This window comes from Accipiter gentilis, chromosome 6, assembly GCF_929443795.1.
Source record: "Accipiter gentilis chromosome 6, bAccGen1.1, whole genome shotgun sequence".
NCBI classification, from domain to species: Eukaryota; Metazoa; Chordata; class Aves; order Accipitriformes; family Accipitridae; genus Astur; species Astur gentilis.
In genome coordinates, this window is record NC_064885.1 from 4,486,249 (window position 1) to 4,504,346 (window position 18,098).

General features: G+C 43.1%; 1 protein-coding gene across 3 annotated transcripts in view; it reads right to left on the reverse strand.

Annotated features, from left to right (window-relative positions):
• VPS53 (VPS53 subunit of GARP complex) overlaps positions 1 to 18,098 on the reverse strand; it is a 69,316-nt gene that overhangs the window by 42,402 nt on the left and 8,816 nt on the right. For 2 of the 3 annotated variants that reach the window (XM_049802614.1, XM_049802615.1), the window contains exons 5-7: positions 6,743 to 6,829; positions 6,348 to 6,463; positions 5,111 to 5,230 (exon numbers count right to left, since the gene is read on the reverse strand). In XM_049802614.1, coding sequence (XP_049658571.1) covers positions 5,111 to 5,230; positions 6,348 to 6,463; positions 6,743 to 6,829 — 323 coding nt within the window. Of the gene's footprint in view, positions 1 to 5,110; positions 5,231 to 6,347; positions 6,464 to 6,742; positions 6,830 to 15,198; positions 15,215 to 18,098 lie in introns of those variants that run through there. The other variant, XM_049802616.1, reaches the window with a different exon arrangement.

Sequence of the window (18,098 nt, forward strand, 5' to 3'; positions counted from 1 at the left end):
TGAGAGAATAAAGCTTCCAATTTCCAGAAATAAAAGTCAATACAGCTTAATTGATACTTCTAGGGAAATGGAAATGCCTACACATACTAGAAAGTGCCAAAACAAACAGCTAGGCACTTATATCCCTCTGCAGCCCTCGCATTCTTCCATCACTTTTTATTATACTGGAAACGCTTTAAGGTCTAAACTGATCATTCAAAGCAGTGGATTTTTCCACTGAGATTGATATGTTAGAAAGAGTGGCTACATTTACTTTTGTGAAAATGTTTGTTCAGACTGTGGGGAGAAGACTTTGGATTTTTTTTTGTTGTTTAAGACTCTTCAACCTTATCAAGGAATGATCTGCTGCTTTAATCTTCCCATTTGAGGTCCATTAGTAGCGAAACACTACAAGATGACCTAACAATGCTAGAGAACAGGCTGGATTCTTTAATGGTGCCAAATACAGAAAATTCTAGTCCTTTAAAAGCGACAGTTGAAATATAACTTTTTATCTGTGATTTAACTATATGTATGACCTGCCTTATCCAGGATTTATTTATGGGGATTTTGCTGGAAAAGCTTCCTGCCCACAATGTCAAACCTAATTCTCACTTAAGCTCTCTGCTTCACAGGAATGCTTAGAAACTCCTCTACTCTTCCAGGTATAGATTCCCAGTTAACACCTTCATAACCGTGAAACAAAAGGGATTCACTAATATGTTGAAATGGAAGGAATGGGAAATGTAAGCAGTAAGGAGGAACCCAGCCCAGCAGCTTCAACTACAGGTATAATCCTGCTTAAATTGTACAAGTATGCACTAGTAATTCATGTGAGAAAGCATCACAGAACCAAATCCTTTGATCCTTAAGAAAAGGGGGAGGGGGGGGGGGGGGGGAAGACACTAAACATGCATTGAAAAATTTTATCTTTTAAATAATCAAGAAACAAGAAGTCTTTAGTATTAGAAACAAACGGTTTGTATAAACAAATGGAAGTTATTAGCTGTGGTACTTCTTTCCTTACAACCAGCTACAGGGACCTTCCTATTTGACAACAGCTGGAGTGCAAGCATAGTGGAGGCACTGAAAAGAGCAGCAGCCAGATTCCTAAAGACTCAACAAATTTAAAAGAGGCACTGTCAAGCCGTTAAACAGCCCCGTCCCAGGGCTTTGTTGTTTTAGGCACGGATTCAGGAAAGTACTTAAGGATAGTCTTAACAGGGATTCTCATATCCTTAAATTAAGAAACTTGCAGAAATGGCTTGCTTAACTGTGATGTTAAAAATATATTTTTTAAAAAAATCCGTCCTGCTTAAAAATCTCTCAGAAGCAAACAGGGAAAATGAGTTTTAGCACTTTTTTTTGCCTTTTTTTTTTCCTTCAGATTTTGTAAGACAGGGATAGGGCAGAGACATCAAAGTAGCCAAAGGTTTAGGTATGTGTGAGCAATGACAAGGAGCCTCGCTGCCCTCCCAGTAACTATCGTTCTTTACATAAGTACACACGCAGACACCGTAATTTTTTTTTTCCACGAGCACGCACCCAGAAACATGAAACATTTATGCCATCTCTTTACAGAGATTTACATTGCTTTAGGCAGAGAACACAGGAAGGTGCTTGCTTTAGCCACTAGAGATTATTGCTCCCCATGGAAAGCTGTGAGCCTTTCAATAATTCAGAATAATCTTCATGCAATGGAAACTGCAACAATAAAAGCCTCAACCCCATGGCTAGCTTCATGCGCATTCACCGCTGAAGGACTGTTTCTGCACGTGTATAATAAGCGTGTGTGTTTAACCACTTGCAGAAAGCGAATTGCCCACTAAGGCTCAGCAACCCCAGGCACTCTCGGCTGATAACAGATTTAGGATCTCTTCTCAGGTCGGTTTGATAAGGATATCTTTTCCTGAGTAGATTCCCCCCAGCAGCATGCTGGGGTATCACAGCAGCTGTCCTGGCTCACCGCAGCAGGGAATTGCCTTTTCCTGGGGTTGCTTGCATGTGCCAAAACCTTTGGTTACCCAAGTATTAGTGATTTTTGTTTCTCTGACTCTTGTTTTATTATTAGTGGCTTTTGTTCTCTGCTTCCCCCGACTTAAAAAAAATAAAACCAAGAAAACCCACTGTTATGTTTCAAATGACATTAAATTACTAGAAACCGCAATTCCTTTAGCCAAAGCTACCAGAAATTTTAAACTACGCCTGGCAGCTTGCTGAGATAAAAAGAGGCTGAGCTAGCCTGTTTCTTCTGTGGCAAACTTATAATCTTTCTCCTAAATACTTTCCAGGCTTTTTTCCACTATCTGCTAGGCTTTCTTGACCACTTTCATGGGTGGGTTTGTGACCACTAATTGTATGCTCCCTCCACAGAGAGAAAACAGAAGAGAATTGAGAGATAACAAAATACTGCTATTTACTACAGCAAACAACTTCGCATGCACCATCTAAGTTGTTGTTTTAGGAACATGATTAGGAAAATATTTACATTTGGATGTGAATTGTGACATTTTTACATCAATACTCCACAAGATCAGCACAAGAAGCCAATTAATTGAGAGTTCAGCCAGGTTTCCAATGAATACTTACAGTGGGATTTTGTTTGGTTATTTTCAAAGGGACAGAACAGGTGGAAAGCAACATTAAAAACACATTAGTTTTCACAGCAGCTAGGAGCAGGAACCTAAATTGAATACCCCATGACAAAGAGCACATCCAACACCACCGAGCAGGCACTTTTCCTTCCCATGGTTTCCCATTCATATTTGGCTTCACTCCATTCACGCCAAGAAAGAGAGGCTCTTTATTAAAGAAAGCAACAGAATCTGCTCGTTTAGCAGTGTATATAATAGACTTATTGTATATAATAGACTTCTGTTATTGTCACAGGTCTGGTGCCAACATCTACTAAAGCATTTCTTGCCTTTGCAAACATCCAAGAGGCTTCCCTTGTACCATTAAACCAAATTCATGAGATATCAAACCCCAGCAATTTCACAGTCTAAAAATAGCACTGCGAGAAGCCAGGCTAACTTCCTTTGATGTTTCACGAAACACAAAAGTATTTCCAAGCAAAGAGAGAGAGAGAAAAGGCAACTCCAAATTGGGCCCTAATACGTACACGTGTAGTCAAACTCCAAAGCAGATATTACTGTGCCGTAGACCTCCCTGCAGTAATTTGCTGCCTGGATGTCAAAGCAGTAAAGAGATCCCAGCAACACCGTGGGTGCAGCTCTCCTTTCGCCCCACAAGCAGCCGCTTCTATCGCTACCAGATGGTGTAACTCTCCCTGTGTAAACACTGGAAGGAAAACCCTGCCGAGGCAATTCTAAAAATAGGAGGCACAGAGTTTCTTGAGCTTTTCAGATCCTTATCTTGAAGGGAGAATAAAACAAAAGTTTTCCTCCATGTCCTTGCCAGTGTCTCTGGCATGACTTTAAAACGCTGTGCCTTTTAGCGGCAGCATGAATTGTTTTCTATAATTATCAGCAACTACAAAAGTATTAAATAATCATCCATCAGAAAGGGAGAACCAGCCAGAATTCTGGACCAAGGCTTAAACTGTATTTGGCCTTAAAATGGCCAATGACAGCAGGTTTCCGCCCAAGGGCATTACCGCTCTGGAAGAAAAGGAAGCAAGCTATCTTTCTGAGCACGAGGTTGGGATAGACAACTGCCTAAATCCAGAAAAGCACTGACAGATGCTTATATTTCCTTGATGTTCACGTTCATTTAAGCAAATGCTTATGGTCAAATGCTTTGTTAAAACAAGGCCCCATCTCTCTCTAGATTTAGGGTGGATTTTTCTTTTGCTCAATTTCATGGATTCCATCTGGGTTTTCTGGAAGAGGTATCTATACTGTAAAGAAAGTCCAACAGATTTACATGAAAATACTACAAACAAATCATTCAAACACTGTTTCCATCGCTAAAGAGCACAGGCAGCCAGCTGCTTTCTTAGGGAAGGGAGTCTCCAAAAAAATTAATTTCTGTGCCTGGAAGGCTCCTTCGAGTACCTCTGTAATAAGCAAAGTCATCTCAGGCATCAAGAGGATGGTGGTGATAGATTTGCAATTTTCAGACAGAAAAGAAATGCTATCATTAAGAAGGTTCATCCCTAACATTAATAGGCTGTTTTCACCTCTGAGCTGTGCTCAGCACTCCTACAGGCTGTTAAGCAGACATCGTATGTGTGATGTGAGAGAAATAAAGCCTGCTGTAAAGCAGGCAGAGCAGGTTTTGGCCAGGGACAGCAATGGCCCCTAGAACAGGGAGGGCCTTGTCCCTCGACACCCAGCTGTCACATCCCAAATGAAGCCAAGACCCTAGGAGATCTGGTGGCTTAGTCACGACTGAGCCTTCACCCGCTACTGCTGAGAATGGTGGGCACTTGCTGTTGGAGCTACACCAAAACTCACCAAATTTAAATGTGTAAGTCCACATTAGAAAATCAAGACTATACAAGCTCGGCGTAAACGTTTAGAGCAGTCAGGTGTGTTGCGTGCAATTTTGAGAAGATTTACTATCAGCCTCAAATCTCAGCAGAATTGGGCAACAGGAGCAGATTTTGGCAGAAGAAGCTCAAGGTGCTTGAAATAACTGAGTTTGGCAAATCCACAAAAAGAAATCCTGCCTGCCTAAACCCTTGGCCAGCTATGCAGTTTGACAGCAATTCGACAGCAGTAAGGCACATGTCTGGGCAGAAAGGGGCCCCAAGCACCACTATGGTAATGCATATATTTCTGCTTCATGCCAGGCTGCTAAACTCTATCACTGAGGTTAAGAAAGCAGGAGAAAGCATCACCTTAGGGTTCACCACAAACACCTGCACATGAAGTTCACATAAAACAATTTGCACTTCCACAGATTGCTCCACATAAGTAAATTAAAAGCCTGTCAATGAGAAGCACAGAGCATTCATGAATTACACCCGCACTAATTGCTGTTATTTAACAGAATAGGCTGCTCAAGATTTGACCAAACTGTGTCCAATTTTAACCTGTTTTGGCCGGAAAGAGGCTCAAAGGATCATGTCCAGCCTTTACATCCTTGAGAAACTGACTCTGCCTAATGCATTTTCTAACCTTCCTTCCCAGCAGGCATTCAAGCGCTCAGGGTTTGATCATTTTACCTTTCGGAAAGCTGCCGAATCTGAGGAATCCCCATGTATTTGTTGAAGTGCTCTAACACATTCACGACACCTTGGAGAAGGTTGGCAACTTCTCCATATTGTCTCCTCCTGGTCATAGCCCTGCAGAGGAAATTAAAGATTTACAAAGACGGGTTCGACGAAAATCCTGGGTGGTAATTCCACGGGTTACCTCATCCCCACTGTGTCATGCTGGTCCCTATTGACATTTATTTTTCTAAAATACACGACTCTTCATTAGCATTCCAATGCAGCATTAAAATTTCACTTAACTGATGCTAAAATAAACCAATCCAGCACACATCTAACATGCCTCAAAAAACATAAACGTCAAAAGCAACACTTGGCAAAGAACATGTAAACTACTGAATACATCCACTTCCCAGTATGGGTCCGGAGGCAGTAAATGTTATTTCACTATAATGACCTGAGTTAAGTCATTCATCATCACACACAAAGCGTGAGTTAAAGCTTCACAGGGAGGAGAATCATTATGCTGAAAAGCTATTAGCCTTGACTTTTCTGTTAATAATTTTCACAGGTTTCAGAGAGAAAAAAAATTTGTTTATTTTTATTTAATCCTTTAGGATTATTCCAATGGAGACAGCAGCCTAATGCTTAACAACCCAGTGTTCGTGCAGCGTTTGCTACAATCCAAGAACAGGCTGTGCCTTGGTCTCACAACTTCACAGATGCAGCATGTAAAAACCTGATTTCCCTAGCCTGTGTGTTCCTCAAGCACATTAAATAAAAAAACCACAAAGGATTATTAGAAACATCTAACCCCCCCTTCACAGACACTACAAGCTGTAAGGCTTCTTTAAAGTCATTCTCAGAACTAGAGTAGACCTTTCTGAAAAAGAGATCTCATTCAAGTTTAAGACGTGAGACTGATAAAAATCCCCCCCAATCCCTGAAAAGCACATCCCTAATGAGAATACCTAACTGCACAGACTGTCTCACTCTTTAATGAAGCCAGACTCATTCCTTATCACCAAGGATCAACACAGCAATTCAAGCAATCGATGCTGCAAACCCTTAAATACAGAAATGTGAACTTGCAGGTCACTCAGGGCAACACAGAAAGGACCTGACAGCAAAAATCAAAGACTGCAACCTATTAGGTAAACTTCCTTCTAGAATAACAAGCAGCTGTTACAGATGTATTCAGAGCACTGCACCAAACTTCTGCAAACCACTAAAAATTTCACATACTTACTCCAGTGAATCCACACCCCCTGCCAGCATGTGTAGGTGGTTGAGAGTGGTGATGGAGGTGGTCAGATGACGCTTGGCATGATCTAGCTGCTTGATATCCCGTGTGATTTCTTTAACCTAGTGAATGAAAAAACAAAAAGCCTGGTTAAATATCAAGCCACAGCAACAAAATTTTAAGGAGATAAGAAGGGCTCTCTCCTCCCTTTAGGACTACAAACATGTTAGCTCTACAGCCATGTTAAGAGAAGGACAAGGGTACAGGTTCAACACGTTTGACAGCAAATTACCAACAAGTCAGCAGGACCAAAGACAAAAATGTTCCCTTCTTAACAAGAACTGGAAGCAAAAGTCAGCATCCCCCTCCCTTTCAAAGGCTAGAAAGAAATTGCTGCTCACCATTTGTTCTGATTTTTCCGCCTTGTCTTTAATATCCTTAATTTTACCGAAGAGCTGTTGAATAGCTTTTTGGGCTTCTTCCAGGGCCTGGAAAAGAAACAATGTCAGAGTGGAAAGAAAAGCTGCATTCAGTTTTCACCTTCTAAGAAATACCCAGTTGCTCCCTACAGCCCCTGGGCTGGGGCAGCGGAGGGGAGCTGTTTTCTTACAAAGAAAATGTCACCAGCACATCAAAAGTCAATGCTCATCATTAATTCTAAATAAAAAATACACAACATTACATATAGAACACTGAGTGCTTGCCTAAACCCCTCACTGAATTAACACGATATTATCCTGTTGGAAAACACAATGCATATTTTGCGGATTCCTTTGGCGTGGGCAGCTCAGCCTCCCACCCACCTGCAGGAGGAACGGCTCTTTCTAGGCAGAGAAGAGAGGGCACAGGTTTAGCAGGTAAAGAGGGTCGAGCACGGGAAATAGACCTTGCCCGAATTTTTGTGCTATTTTACTGCAAGCTTCTTTGGGCTTGTGGTCCCCTTTATACAACCATGGTGCATCCTGACCTCACACAGCCAGTGTGAACTACACGTGGATTCAGTGAGCGAAGCCACATGTCCAAAATCACATGTCCAAAATCTGACTTCTGAAGTAATTCAACACGTTTTGCCTTCCCAGTCTGATAACATTTCCAGCTCCAGCTCCACTTTGTTTCCCACTGTTAAGTGGGCTTCTATCCCTCTGTTTTTATATGCAGTCCCATGACCAAGGTTACAGTGCAAGCTACAAGCTCCTTCAGCAAATAAATTTAACACATCTTCATTTGGAAATGTATGAGCAAACTATCCGCCAGGAGCTTTCGCTGGAACATAGCTGCATTATAATAAAAGTATAAAAGTTGGAAACGTTTTATAATTCATTTTCCAGAGGGGGAAAAAAAGTCTCCTCTGAAATATCTTCTGAATCATGTGAAAGTTAACACTATCTATTAGTGTCACACAGTTATCATGTAGCATGTTCACTAAGGGAAATGAACACACAAATGTGCTGCACGGACAACTGTATCAGAAATTAACACCACCACCTACCTTCTCATTTGACTCCAGCCTAGCCACTTTTTAGAATAAAGTTTTCTCTTCTCTTCCATTTAAAGACATGTGGATTAAGTGCAAATGCAAGAACGCTCCTTTCAACATATTTAACTATAGCCTCTGTACTCAGTCCCAGACCACGGCTGCAGCACATTACTCAAGTGGGCTATTAAGCAAGCAGCAACTGTCCTGCATGTTCTGAGATTTGGATAGGTCTGTATAAAAAAAAAAGGTCAACCTAAAATTCTTCACAGACGCCAATTGCTATGTTTCCCTTTGCTTCAGCACTAACGTTAAATGTTAATTTCTCCGCATAATCCCAGGGAAGTCAGAGCTGCTGTTGTCTCCAAAAGAAGAGACGAGGATTTATCCTGCCAATTAAAAAGATTCTCCAGAAAGAGACATTATCCTCCTTCATATCCAAAGCCAAGGCAATCTCACAAAACTTACTCAAACTTCAGACCATCTCAAACCAACTTGCAGGGACAGGTATTTGTGAGGATCCCATGCCCACAGAACCACCGGGAGGCAAAGTACGGAGGATCAGCCCTAAGGAGCCCGGGGAAGTCCGACACACTGTGCAGCACAACAGAGCAATGCAGACACGCAGCAGGACCACCCCAAATTCCCAACTAGCCGTACCCTTCCTAGACACATCTCTGATCTCATTCCGCTCTCCTAGGACTAATTTTTCAGATCCAGGCTCGGACAACAGCCACAGCAGCTCTCCTTGGCATGACTGCCAAGCTGAACTCTAAGACCACCAGTCTTCCACCACAATCTTTTCACTTGGGGGTGGCATCTCTAACCTGCTCTCCAAGGAAGAGAGCATTTGAGTTGCTGCTTTTAGCATCAATACACAGCTCAAAGCCGTTTGTTCTCAACAGCCTTCAGCAACCGAGTTCAGAGCAAACAATACTGTGAGTGAGGATTTCCATCTCAGCTCTTACAGGTTTTACATTAAAATCCCTATCCACTGGATAACTGCCTTATCGGTTTTCCTCAGGAGATAAAATAACATCCACTTGAATATAGGGACCTTTTCCAAAGTTACTGCCCATAATTTATCCTTGGATAATGGCCCCAACAAGGATTTCTAGCTGCCTACATATCAGCAGTTTCTCTTTTGCTCACTGTTAAGAAACCACACTCAATCTCTCCAACAGTTCACAGTGCTATTTAATAATATTGTGACAAAAACCAGCAGAGACTATTTACAGAAAACTGGTTTACACCTGAAGAACATGTTCCTGCTGCTCACTGCTCTGCACTTGGTGGAAACCAGCGCATGCAGCCGTGGGCAAACTCCCCACCTAAAAACTGCCCCTAGAACACCGACCAAAGTAAAATGGGATTTTGTTCTCGTACACTTAAAACTGCCAAAAATAAGGTGAACTGGTGTCATCACCTGGTCCTGACCCTTGTGGCTTTTGCCTCCTTACAGACTCTGGAAAAACACAAATGAGACAACATGCGCTCTGCCCCCGTCTGATGAATTAAAGAACTGTGGTCTCCCACTGCTGTGAAAAATAACATGGCTGGGATGTGGGGGAGACACTGAACAGCAGCTGCCATTCTGTTCGAGTTCTGTATTGCATCTCTCAGAGAAGGGGATACGTTTCCATAACTGTTAAAAAAAAGGAAAACACACACAGAACTCAACAGCAAACTTAACAGACTTGAGTAAATCAGAATTGCTCATAAACACTCATTTCGTTTCTTAAAACTTGTTTCCAAATATTTGCTTAGCCATTAAGACATAAATCTTTAGCTACTCTCCTAAAAAAGAGCTGCATATTCCTTACTTGAGTCAGAACATACTAATTCATCAACATGCTTGGATTTTATATAATTTACATTTAGAGATGAAAACATTTCTTCAAACATACATAAGATTTGCTGAAAGTAACACTGCGTGAAAATCTTTTTTTTTTTTTTTTTTAAGTCAGGAGGGTACTGTCAGACAGACAGATCTGATGGGAAGTTCAGAACCAAATTAGAAGTGTTACTTCTTGCACAAAGTCTACAATTAAACTTTCTTACGGTTCTTTTTAAAGAAACCAATGAAACCTTTTTGGCTGTAACATTCCAACTGCAGCATTTGAAAGTAAAATACTGCACGTAGAGGAAGGAAATAAAGAAAACTAACGAATAATGGAGAAAAATCTGCACCTTCCACGTCACCATAAAGACAGAGTAAAGCTAAGAGCAAAACCAAGCTTCGGTTTTAAGAAAACACCTCATATTTGGATAAACAGTGTTCATTAGTAAGGGATAAGAAACCAGCATCTAGGGCATGAAAGTAGGTCTAATTGTTCAAGGTGTAATACAGAAGTTTATTAATGTATCTAACGATTATTCTTTTACCTGTAAAACAGGAGAGGGGAAACCACAGCCATGTTAAAGGCTACACTGTATATTGGAGAGAATGCGTTTCCCTTCACACTCTGCTCCTGTTAAGACACCGAATTGTGAATTTAAAAAGCATTTTCGTACTGCTTTTGTTATTGTTTTATTAATAGATGGTTTATTTTGGACAGAAATTCTAAAACCAAAACAGTATCAAGAGAATACAAACTGCTCTTATTCCAGCATAACTGGTTTACACGATGAACGGCACCCAGTCATCTTACATCCTTGGCTTGACGCAGGGTTCACCTTGCATTACTAATTTATCGGTTTCCTTGTCAGTGCAACTGGGAGACATGTAAATGTACACACCCCCAAACTGCGTACAGAAGTTGAGTTATTGTGTTTCCTTTCCTACAACAGCAGTTCATTTCAGGGGCAGAGGACCACAAATAAATAAAGAGACTGGACACATCATCTGTTGTGGTTATATGAAACAAGGATGTTGAAATTAAGGTTGCGATGTACTGGAAAAACACCATATGACTCTAATCAACAACTGAGCCTGCAAGCTACAATTAACCCATCAGCATTATTTATTAAACTTTATGCAACCTTGAGATCCCTGAATGCCAGGCACCAGCTGAGAAATACGGCGCGGATAGGGCTCGACTGCCCAAGAGAGGCACAGCCATCCGTCAGCAGCGTCTGAACCGCAGCCACGGCTACTTAAAGGCTTTTTCTGCAATATTTGTCCTCGGGGCACCCCAGCTGCTCTGACAACAGTAAATTTAGCGAAGAGGGCAGGACCAGCGACAGAGCGAGAGACTCTAGACGGAGCGCTCGATACAAGACGGGCTTCGGCTACGGATCACTTTCCTCCTCCTCTGGTGTAGTGTGTCTGATCTCCTGCCCCGGCGTGGGTTTAGGAGCGTGTCCCAGCCGCAGGAGGGAAGCAGGCGATGGCAGGGTGCCCCTGCGAGACCACCGTCCAGCTCCACGCATAGCACCCGGGGAGGTACGGCCCCAGAGCCCGCAGAAGCAGGGACCCAAAAAGCAGTTCTTGGTGGGGGGGAACACACAGGGGGATCTTCCAGTTTAAGAACATGATGTATTTTTAGCCAGCCCCATTTCTCAGCCAGCCTGTATTTATGCAGTGAAAGCTCCCCTGCTCTTGTGTTAACAGCAGCGATGAAATGCAGAAGACTGAGAAACCACACGCAGGAGTTGGAAGACCCAACTCTGTAGCACACAGCCAGACCCCAGGTAAACTGGGCAGACAGGGAGCTACGTGGGTTTTCATCACATTCTCCAAAGCTGGAGGGAAAAACGTAGCACGTAAATCAGCTACAGCTCTCCTACCTTCTTCACCTTGAGATGCAACAGGAAAAGAGTCCAAACACACCAATATAAAACAACAGGGAGCAGAGTTAAACCATTAATCACGAAGAAAAAGACTGCCTAAAAAATAGCTTTACTTGGCATTATCCCAAGCAACTTCTAAGGTCAGTCCGCACATCATCAGTTGTGTCACCTCCTTCACACGAGAACTTCCAAGCAGCAAAAGGAGGAAAGAAAATAACCCAAGTGAGAGGTGGGACAAGACCACATCTAATTCATTAGATGTTGAAGTGAAGCATCCTTTAAAAGGTTATGTTCCAGCAACTTACAGTACCAGATTGACATTAACACATACAAAAACAGCACTAGCAACACTACTCAAGCCAAAAAAACAATTCAGTGAATTACAGTCAGTCCCTCCAAATCCCCACAGCTGCTGCAGATGGACAGAGCCTCCTCCATCCCCTCCCAGCCTAGGTACGGAGCTGTCACACCGCTCCCATCCAGCAGTGGTGTCTCATTAGTGGGTGTGTTGATTTCTAAATACATCTTTATTCATCCTATCAGGAATCTTGTGCAAGCAAATACTGAAGTACTAGGGAATATGCAAACAGGAATTGAGAGAGGGCCGTGCGTTACTACAAAATGTCCCTTCACTTCGGGGAAAAAGCAAATTTTCTGAGGAAGTTTGCTTGCTTGGGAAACTCTGAGCTTGGGGACTAACTGAATTAACACTGTTCTGTCCCCAGTAATGGTTAAAATACCTCGATGGTTTCCATATGCTCGCTGGTGGTGTGCTAGAAAACGTGCTACTTTTATTTGATTCTAGCCAATATATATTTCAATTGGATGTTATTACTCACATCAGAAAGCTGCCCTCTACTAAGTATTTTATAGACACTTGACACATCTGCCAAATTCACAGCATCCAAATGTATTTTTAATGTTACAAATTGGGCTGTGGTCAGGACGCTGAGAATTTAATGCTCCTGGATCGGTCCCCAGTCTTGAATACAGAGCGTTAATGCTTCTTTCATTTGCTGCCACACTTACAACCCAGATCAATGAAAATCTAGACCATGACTAAAAATAAGTTCCCATCCCCAATCCTCCAAGGAGTCTCAGCTGCAAAGATTTCAAAGAAACCCTTGCACACTGTGACCAGCCTAACAATTTCTGCCACTAAAACCTCATACAAATGAGTCCCTCCGGATTGAGAAAGGGTGGAAATATATTTTGTTTCTCAGTCTGATTTCATTTTAGAGAAAACTCTTAAGTTTTACAGCTAGGGATAAACCACTGCAGCTGAAGCCGAGAGGGCTTGTCCGTCAGAGCAGGACGACATTGCACCACAGCTGTGCCAGCTAATTTCCCTGAGCAGACAAACCTGAAGGGCTCATCACACTTGGTTTGATTTTAGCAGATTTCTACCCTAGGAGTTCATCAAATACTACACAACTACAACTGTCACTAAGGAATAGAGTTTTGTGTCATCAGCTCCAATCCTAACCACGAAGGCTGCACAGCACACACTTTAAATCAACAAAGCAGATTATGTCCAACACTGGACCAAGCTTAAAATTGCTACTATTGCCCCTTCACTTAACCTCCCAAATCATGCTCAGAAATCACAACCCACGTTCTGAATAGCTGCACAAACACTGACAGACACAGGGGGCGAAGTGAGAGGCTATTTCCAGGTTGTGCTGGTTGAAACCTTGCAGTATAACTCCTGAACTGCACTCCTGCGCTAGTCCAACACCCAAGCTGTCATTTTTTATTGCATTTGCCCAGCCCTGCACTATGAAGAAAGGCAGTGATATGCTGTGACAGTGGTTTTAGCGGTCTCGCTCCAGTGAGTAATTTTACACAAGTTTTACAGTCATGCATCTAACTTGCACCCAAGTGGCGTGGCCACTTAAACCTTAATTGCGCGAGTTGCACAACCCTCTAGCAAAGCCTTTAGCTTCATTACGCTCGGACCTCAAGGTGGGTTACTACAGCTTCGTCAAGCAGCTCTATATTGGCAGGTGAACGGCCACAGCCTTCTCCCACGCCCAGCCCCGCTCAACACATTAAACACTATTATCACGCAGGAGAAACTCCCCTGCGCAGACACTTATTATTTCCCTTATCACTTCATTATTTCAGAATAGCAAAGCCGTGAGTCTCTGCCCTTCACATCATTTCTGTTTACACCCTGATTGCAGCAGTTTATTGCACCTCCCTATGCCCACAACACACCTCGTCTTTCAGGGCCTCTCCTCCAGGCACCGAATAACCCACTGCCCTTGGCTGCTGCAGGCAGTCACGCACACCCGCTCCTTTGCTCACCCTCCATTCCAGCACCGAGCTGCCTGTTTTTGTTTGATCGGGAGCGCTGCACACTCAATTTGCCTAGGAAGTCTGTAAATGATTGAGGGATTCTGGTCAATTTGTCTGCTGATGAGTTTGCATACGGCAGGCAGCATTTTGGTCATATTTGCAATATAAGAGCCACACTTGACTGCTGTGGCGGTCAAGTTTAGCAACCACTCAAGTTGCGTCAGATTTTGTAAGATGAATTCATGTTCAGGTTGAGACCTTAGAGGCAAAACATAGGTGGGGGGAATGGACAATCATACTACGAACCCTACAAGTAGGGATTTCTAAGTGGAAATACTGACAGCTCACCTGCCATAAGCACAGAGGTGGCACAGCTGGAACAAACATTACCACAAACTGAAAACGTGAGACAACAAAAAAAAAAAAAAAAGAGATCCACAGTAAGACAAAATCTCCTGCCTGTTGTCCGGATTTGTGTTTTCAGGCTGGGCTTCTCGCTTTGCTGGCATCAAAACCAAACAGCACTGGCTGTGGAACAGTCTGGTCTTACTTTGCAGCTTGCGCCGTCTTCAACGCCACCAGCAAGAAAGCGTGCCTTTTGCCAGTACAAAACACCAGCCGGTTTCCAGCCTCAGGCCACAGGACAGCGACAGGCTGCATCCACTGCGCTTCCATCCAGAAGCACAAGGCAAGGTCAAGCTCAGACTTGCTTCGGCCTTGAACCAGGCTTTGCAGCAGATGGCAAAAGTTACGCCTGACCTCTTCATACAGTTGCAGATGCCAGTTTTCATGGCCAGTAGCCAGAAGGATAATAAACAGCACTATTTCTTCTTGGCATGCCAATCACCTGAAACCCTTTTCAATAAACATGTTCTAGGCTAGAAAAAGCTCACTGTGTCTCTTACATGGGAAGGACATTATCCAACTGTCATAATTCACTAGGGAAATCACTCTAAATGAAACTCACTTTTGATTTATTTTGGCAGCTCAACTTCTGTTTATTATTCATTGGTTACAAAGGAATATTATGGGACTTTAATCACTCAACTGGAGTCTTACAGAATCTGTGGCATGACCTTTTTTTTTAAAAATATATAAAATTACACAGCTTAAGACACAATATTTAACCCTCATCCATTTGCCATCTTAAAACATATTGAAATCTAACACTAGTCTGTTCATATTTCAGAATAATGACCCATTCATCAAAAAAAACAGGAGATAAAGCTTAGCCATGCAGGAGAGAATGAATATGATTCAACGATGGTGCCTACAATATCAGGGATTGTGACACAAAAAAGCCCCCAGATATTTTATAGACTTAGGCTTAATTAGTTATTAAGAGCTTACAGTGATTTTCCTTGTCTGCTCTTAAGGCTCGGGCAAAGGCAGTCAATGCTGTCCCAGCAGCAGAAGCCCATCAACACCAACCACGTGAGCCGAACCTGGGCCCTGGAGCCAAGGAAGCGGCGTGCAATTTGATGTCTGGAAGTGAGCATATATTTAAATAAAGAAAGAAAATGAAATAAAAGTGCCTGCAGTAGGAGATCTGAAAGCATTGAGTACCTTAGTTCAGCGTGAAACACAACCTGCAGTCAAAAAAGCCACCTCCGCACAAACAGGTGGAGGTAAGAAGAGAGGCTGAAGCAACAGTGCTGCTCATTAAGGATGTTTATGCAAACGGTGCACAAATTCACCTCCCTGCCTGGCGGGCTGACGCTGCCTGCAACCCAGCACTCGCAGGGCCGAGGAGAGGACAAGCCGCTGACTCCAGTGACACCGTCCACCAGCTGCCCTGCAGCTCAGGACACCGCTAGCTAAACGGGCGCTTGAGTAGCCGGGATGACCCCATCAGCAGAGAGCACCAAATTCCCCACTGCTCTCTGCCACATGCAGCACCTGCATCACTCTCCTCTTCTGCTCACCGTCCACCTTCATCTCTTTCTTCCTCCCTATATTGATTCTGCAAAGTGTTTCCTGATGTCTATTCAAAGCAAAAAAAAACCCCAAAAGCACGTCACATACGTCCATCTGTGACCTTGTCAAACCCAATAACCTGTGGGCATTTTTTCTATGCCAGACACATCCTCCTCCTGCCACAGGCTTAAACACTGCCAGACACTGCAGCACACACACAGGGCAGGGCAGGCAGTCTGAGCCTCCCCACAGCTGCAGAGCTGTTTATTTTTACACGCAATGAGAAAGGACAGCACTGGTTACCAAAGGAGGGGATGGCTAATTGAACTGTCTACTACTGTGCTGGGTTCAGGCTGGGCAGCAAGAAGATATTTGTATTCTTTAACCACAACAGCTGGCATCTCTTTTGTTGCACTGCTATAGTGATGAAAAAAAAATAAATATATTACTGTTCTCATGGAGCAAAGAAGCAGGAGCCAACTGAAACAGTCCAACTTATCAACCAGTATCTTCAGCCATTAGAAACACGCAAGGCTTCTCCCAGCCCAGAAAACCTCCCTTTTCTCTTCTTGTTAACAATTAACTTTGTTCTTGCACTAATTGAGCCAGACCCTAATACGGTAGGAGATACTAAGTGAAAAACCAAGCTTTTCTTTAAAACACAGTCTTTACTCATTCAATTTCAGTCATTTACTTTATGCACCTGTGCTCACAGGGCAGGAAGTGAAAGATAGGCCAGAGATAAAGAAATAATATTTTTTTTTGGATTCAAACTATAAAGCCACAGATCTTGGCATTCCTCGTAATTCTCGAGTCCTTCGGAAATACATTTTGTACAAAGCTGCCTCACCTTTACTGACCTGGGCACCCACGTCCTGGTTGCACAGATCCTGTCAAGGGTTAAACTAGACTGCAAACGCAGAGGCTGCTTTATTACAAGGACGAAAGCCTGATAGGTAAAGCAGCTTCAGCCAAACAACCAGTAAAGGCATGTCAGCAACTGTCAAAAAAAATTACTGCCAGTCCACGCAGAAGGTTTAGCAATAAACACAACTAAAGAGTGACAAATAAAACCGTACGGAGTGTGTTAAACACTCAGTGGAAAAATCTATGGGAACTTTTTTATACTACACCCTAGGGCAAAGAGGAAATTATGCCACAACTGGACTGCAGCTCTTAGCAAGGTCAGCCCAGACTCCAGTTCAGCAGCAGCTCTGAGAAAAACTTTACAGAGGAAAAATCAGATAGCACTGGCTCCCCAGAAACTGCAGGCACAGCTTGAACTGCATATTGTTACAAGTGAACCACAGCAGCTCCTGCATTCCCAGCCTCTCCCAAGGCATCCGAAATAGCCCAAGTCTGGGACTCCCAAGGAAAATTTTGTTACGCCCTGCAGAGGAATGTTCCACCCACGACTGTTGTTTCCTCCCATAAAAGGACCATTAGCGAGATAATTTCTGAAGTTCATGGTATTGTCTACAGATTTTACTGAAATATCGCACCAGGAAGGGGAAGCCAAATGAGCCAGACTATTTTAAGGCTTTTGCATTTGGAGGAAATTCTAGGGCAAAATTTCAAAAAGGCAGATGCTTTGAACTGGGAAACGTTATGCTTTGTGGAGAAGGGAGCATTCCTGTCTTTAGAGCTGCTTAAATAACTCTTTTGGGGCCACATCTATTTGATCGACTTTATTTTTAGATTTAGAATCTGCTTCTTCAGACACCTAAATACTATTTTATACGAACACGTGTATGTGATCAAGACTATTCAGGAAACAGTTTAAAAGTTAAAGACTGACTATAAAAAGCTACTCTTAACATCCTTCTCGTACCTACAATTACATCTCGAAGACCTGCTCAATCCTCTCGGCACCCAGGTGGAGCACAGAAGTGTTATCCCCATCATTACGACTGCCACATTACCAGCCAGATGGGACAGGAGACTGGATCACAGGGAGTAGAGTGGCTGGAACCGCAATTAGGATTTTGAATTTGCTATCCCTAAGGTCTCCTTTTCCTTAAGGAGCATGGAGAGCACATTCCCATAGCTGCATACCGCATGTTCCCCACTTGGTCTTACTGGGATTTAGCTTGTTCTAACTGGGAGAATAACATGCAGGGCTATTCAGCCGTGCCTCTGCTGGCAGCACTCCCTCACCATCAATGATCAGTAAAATGTTACCCTGGTCTCAAAAACAAGGCTGGGCTCCCCTCTCCTGGACAGCTGCAAAGGTGCAGCTCTCAACAAGGCTCAGTAAAGCATTGCTCCTCCGCAGGAGAGGGAAAGCTGCTTTGCTGGGCTCAGTTGGTAAACTACCCCTTCCCCAAAGAGAA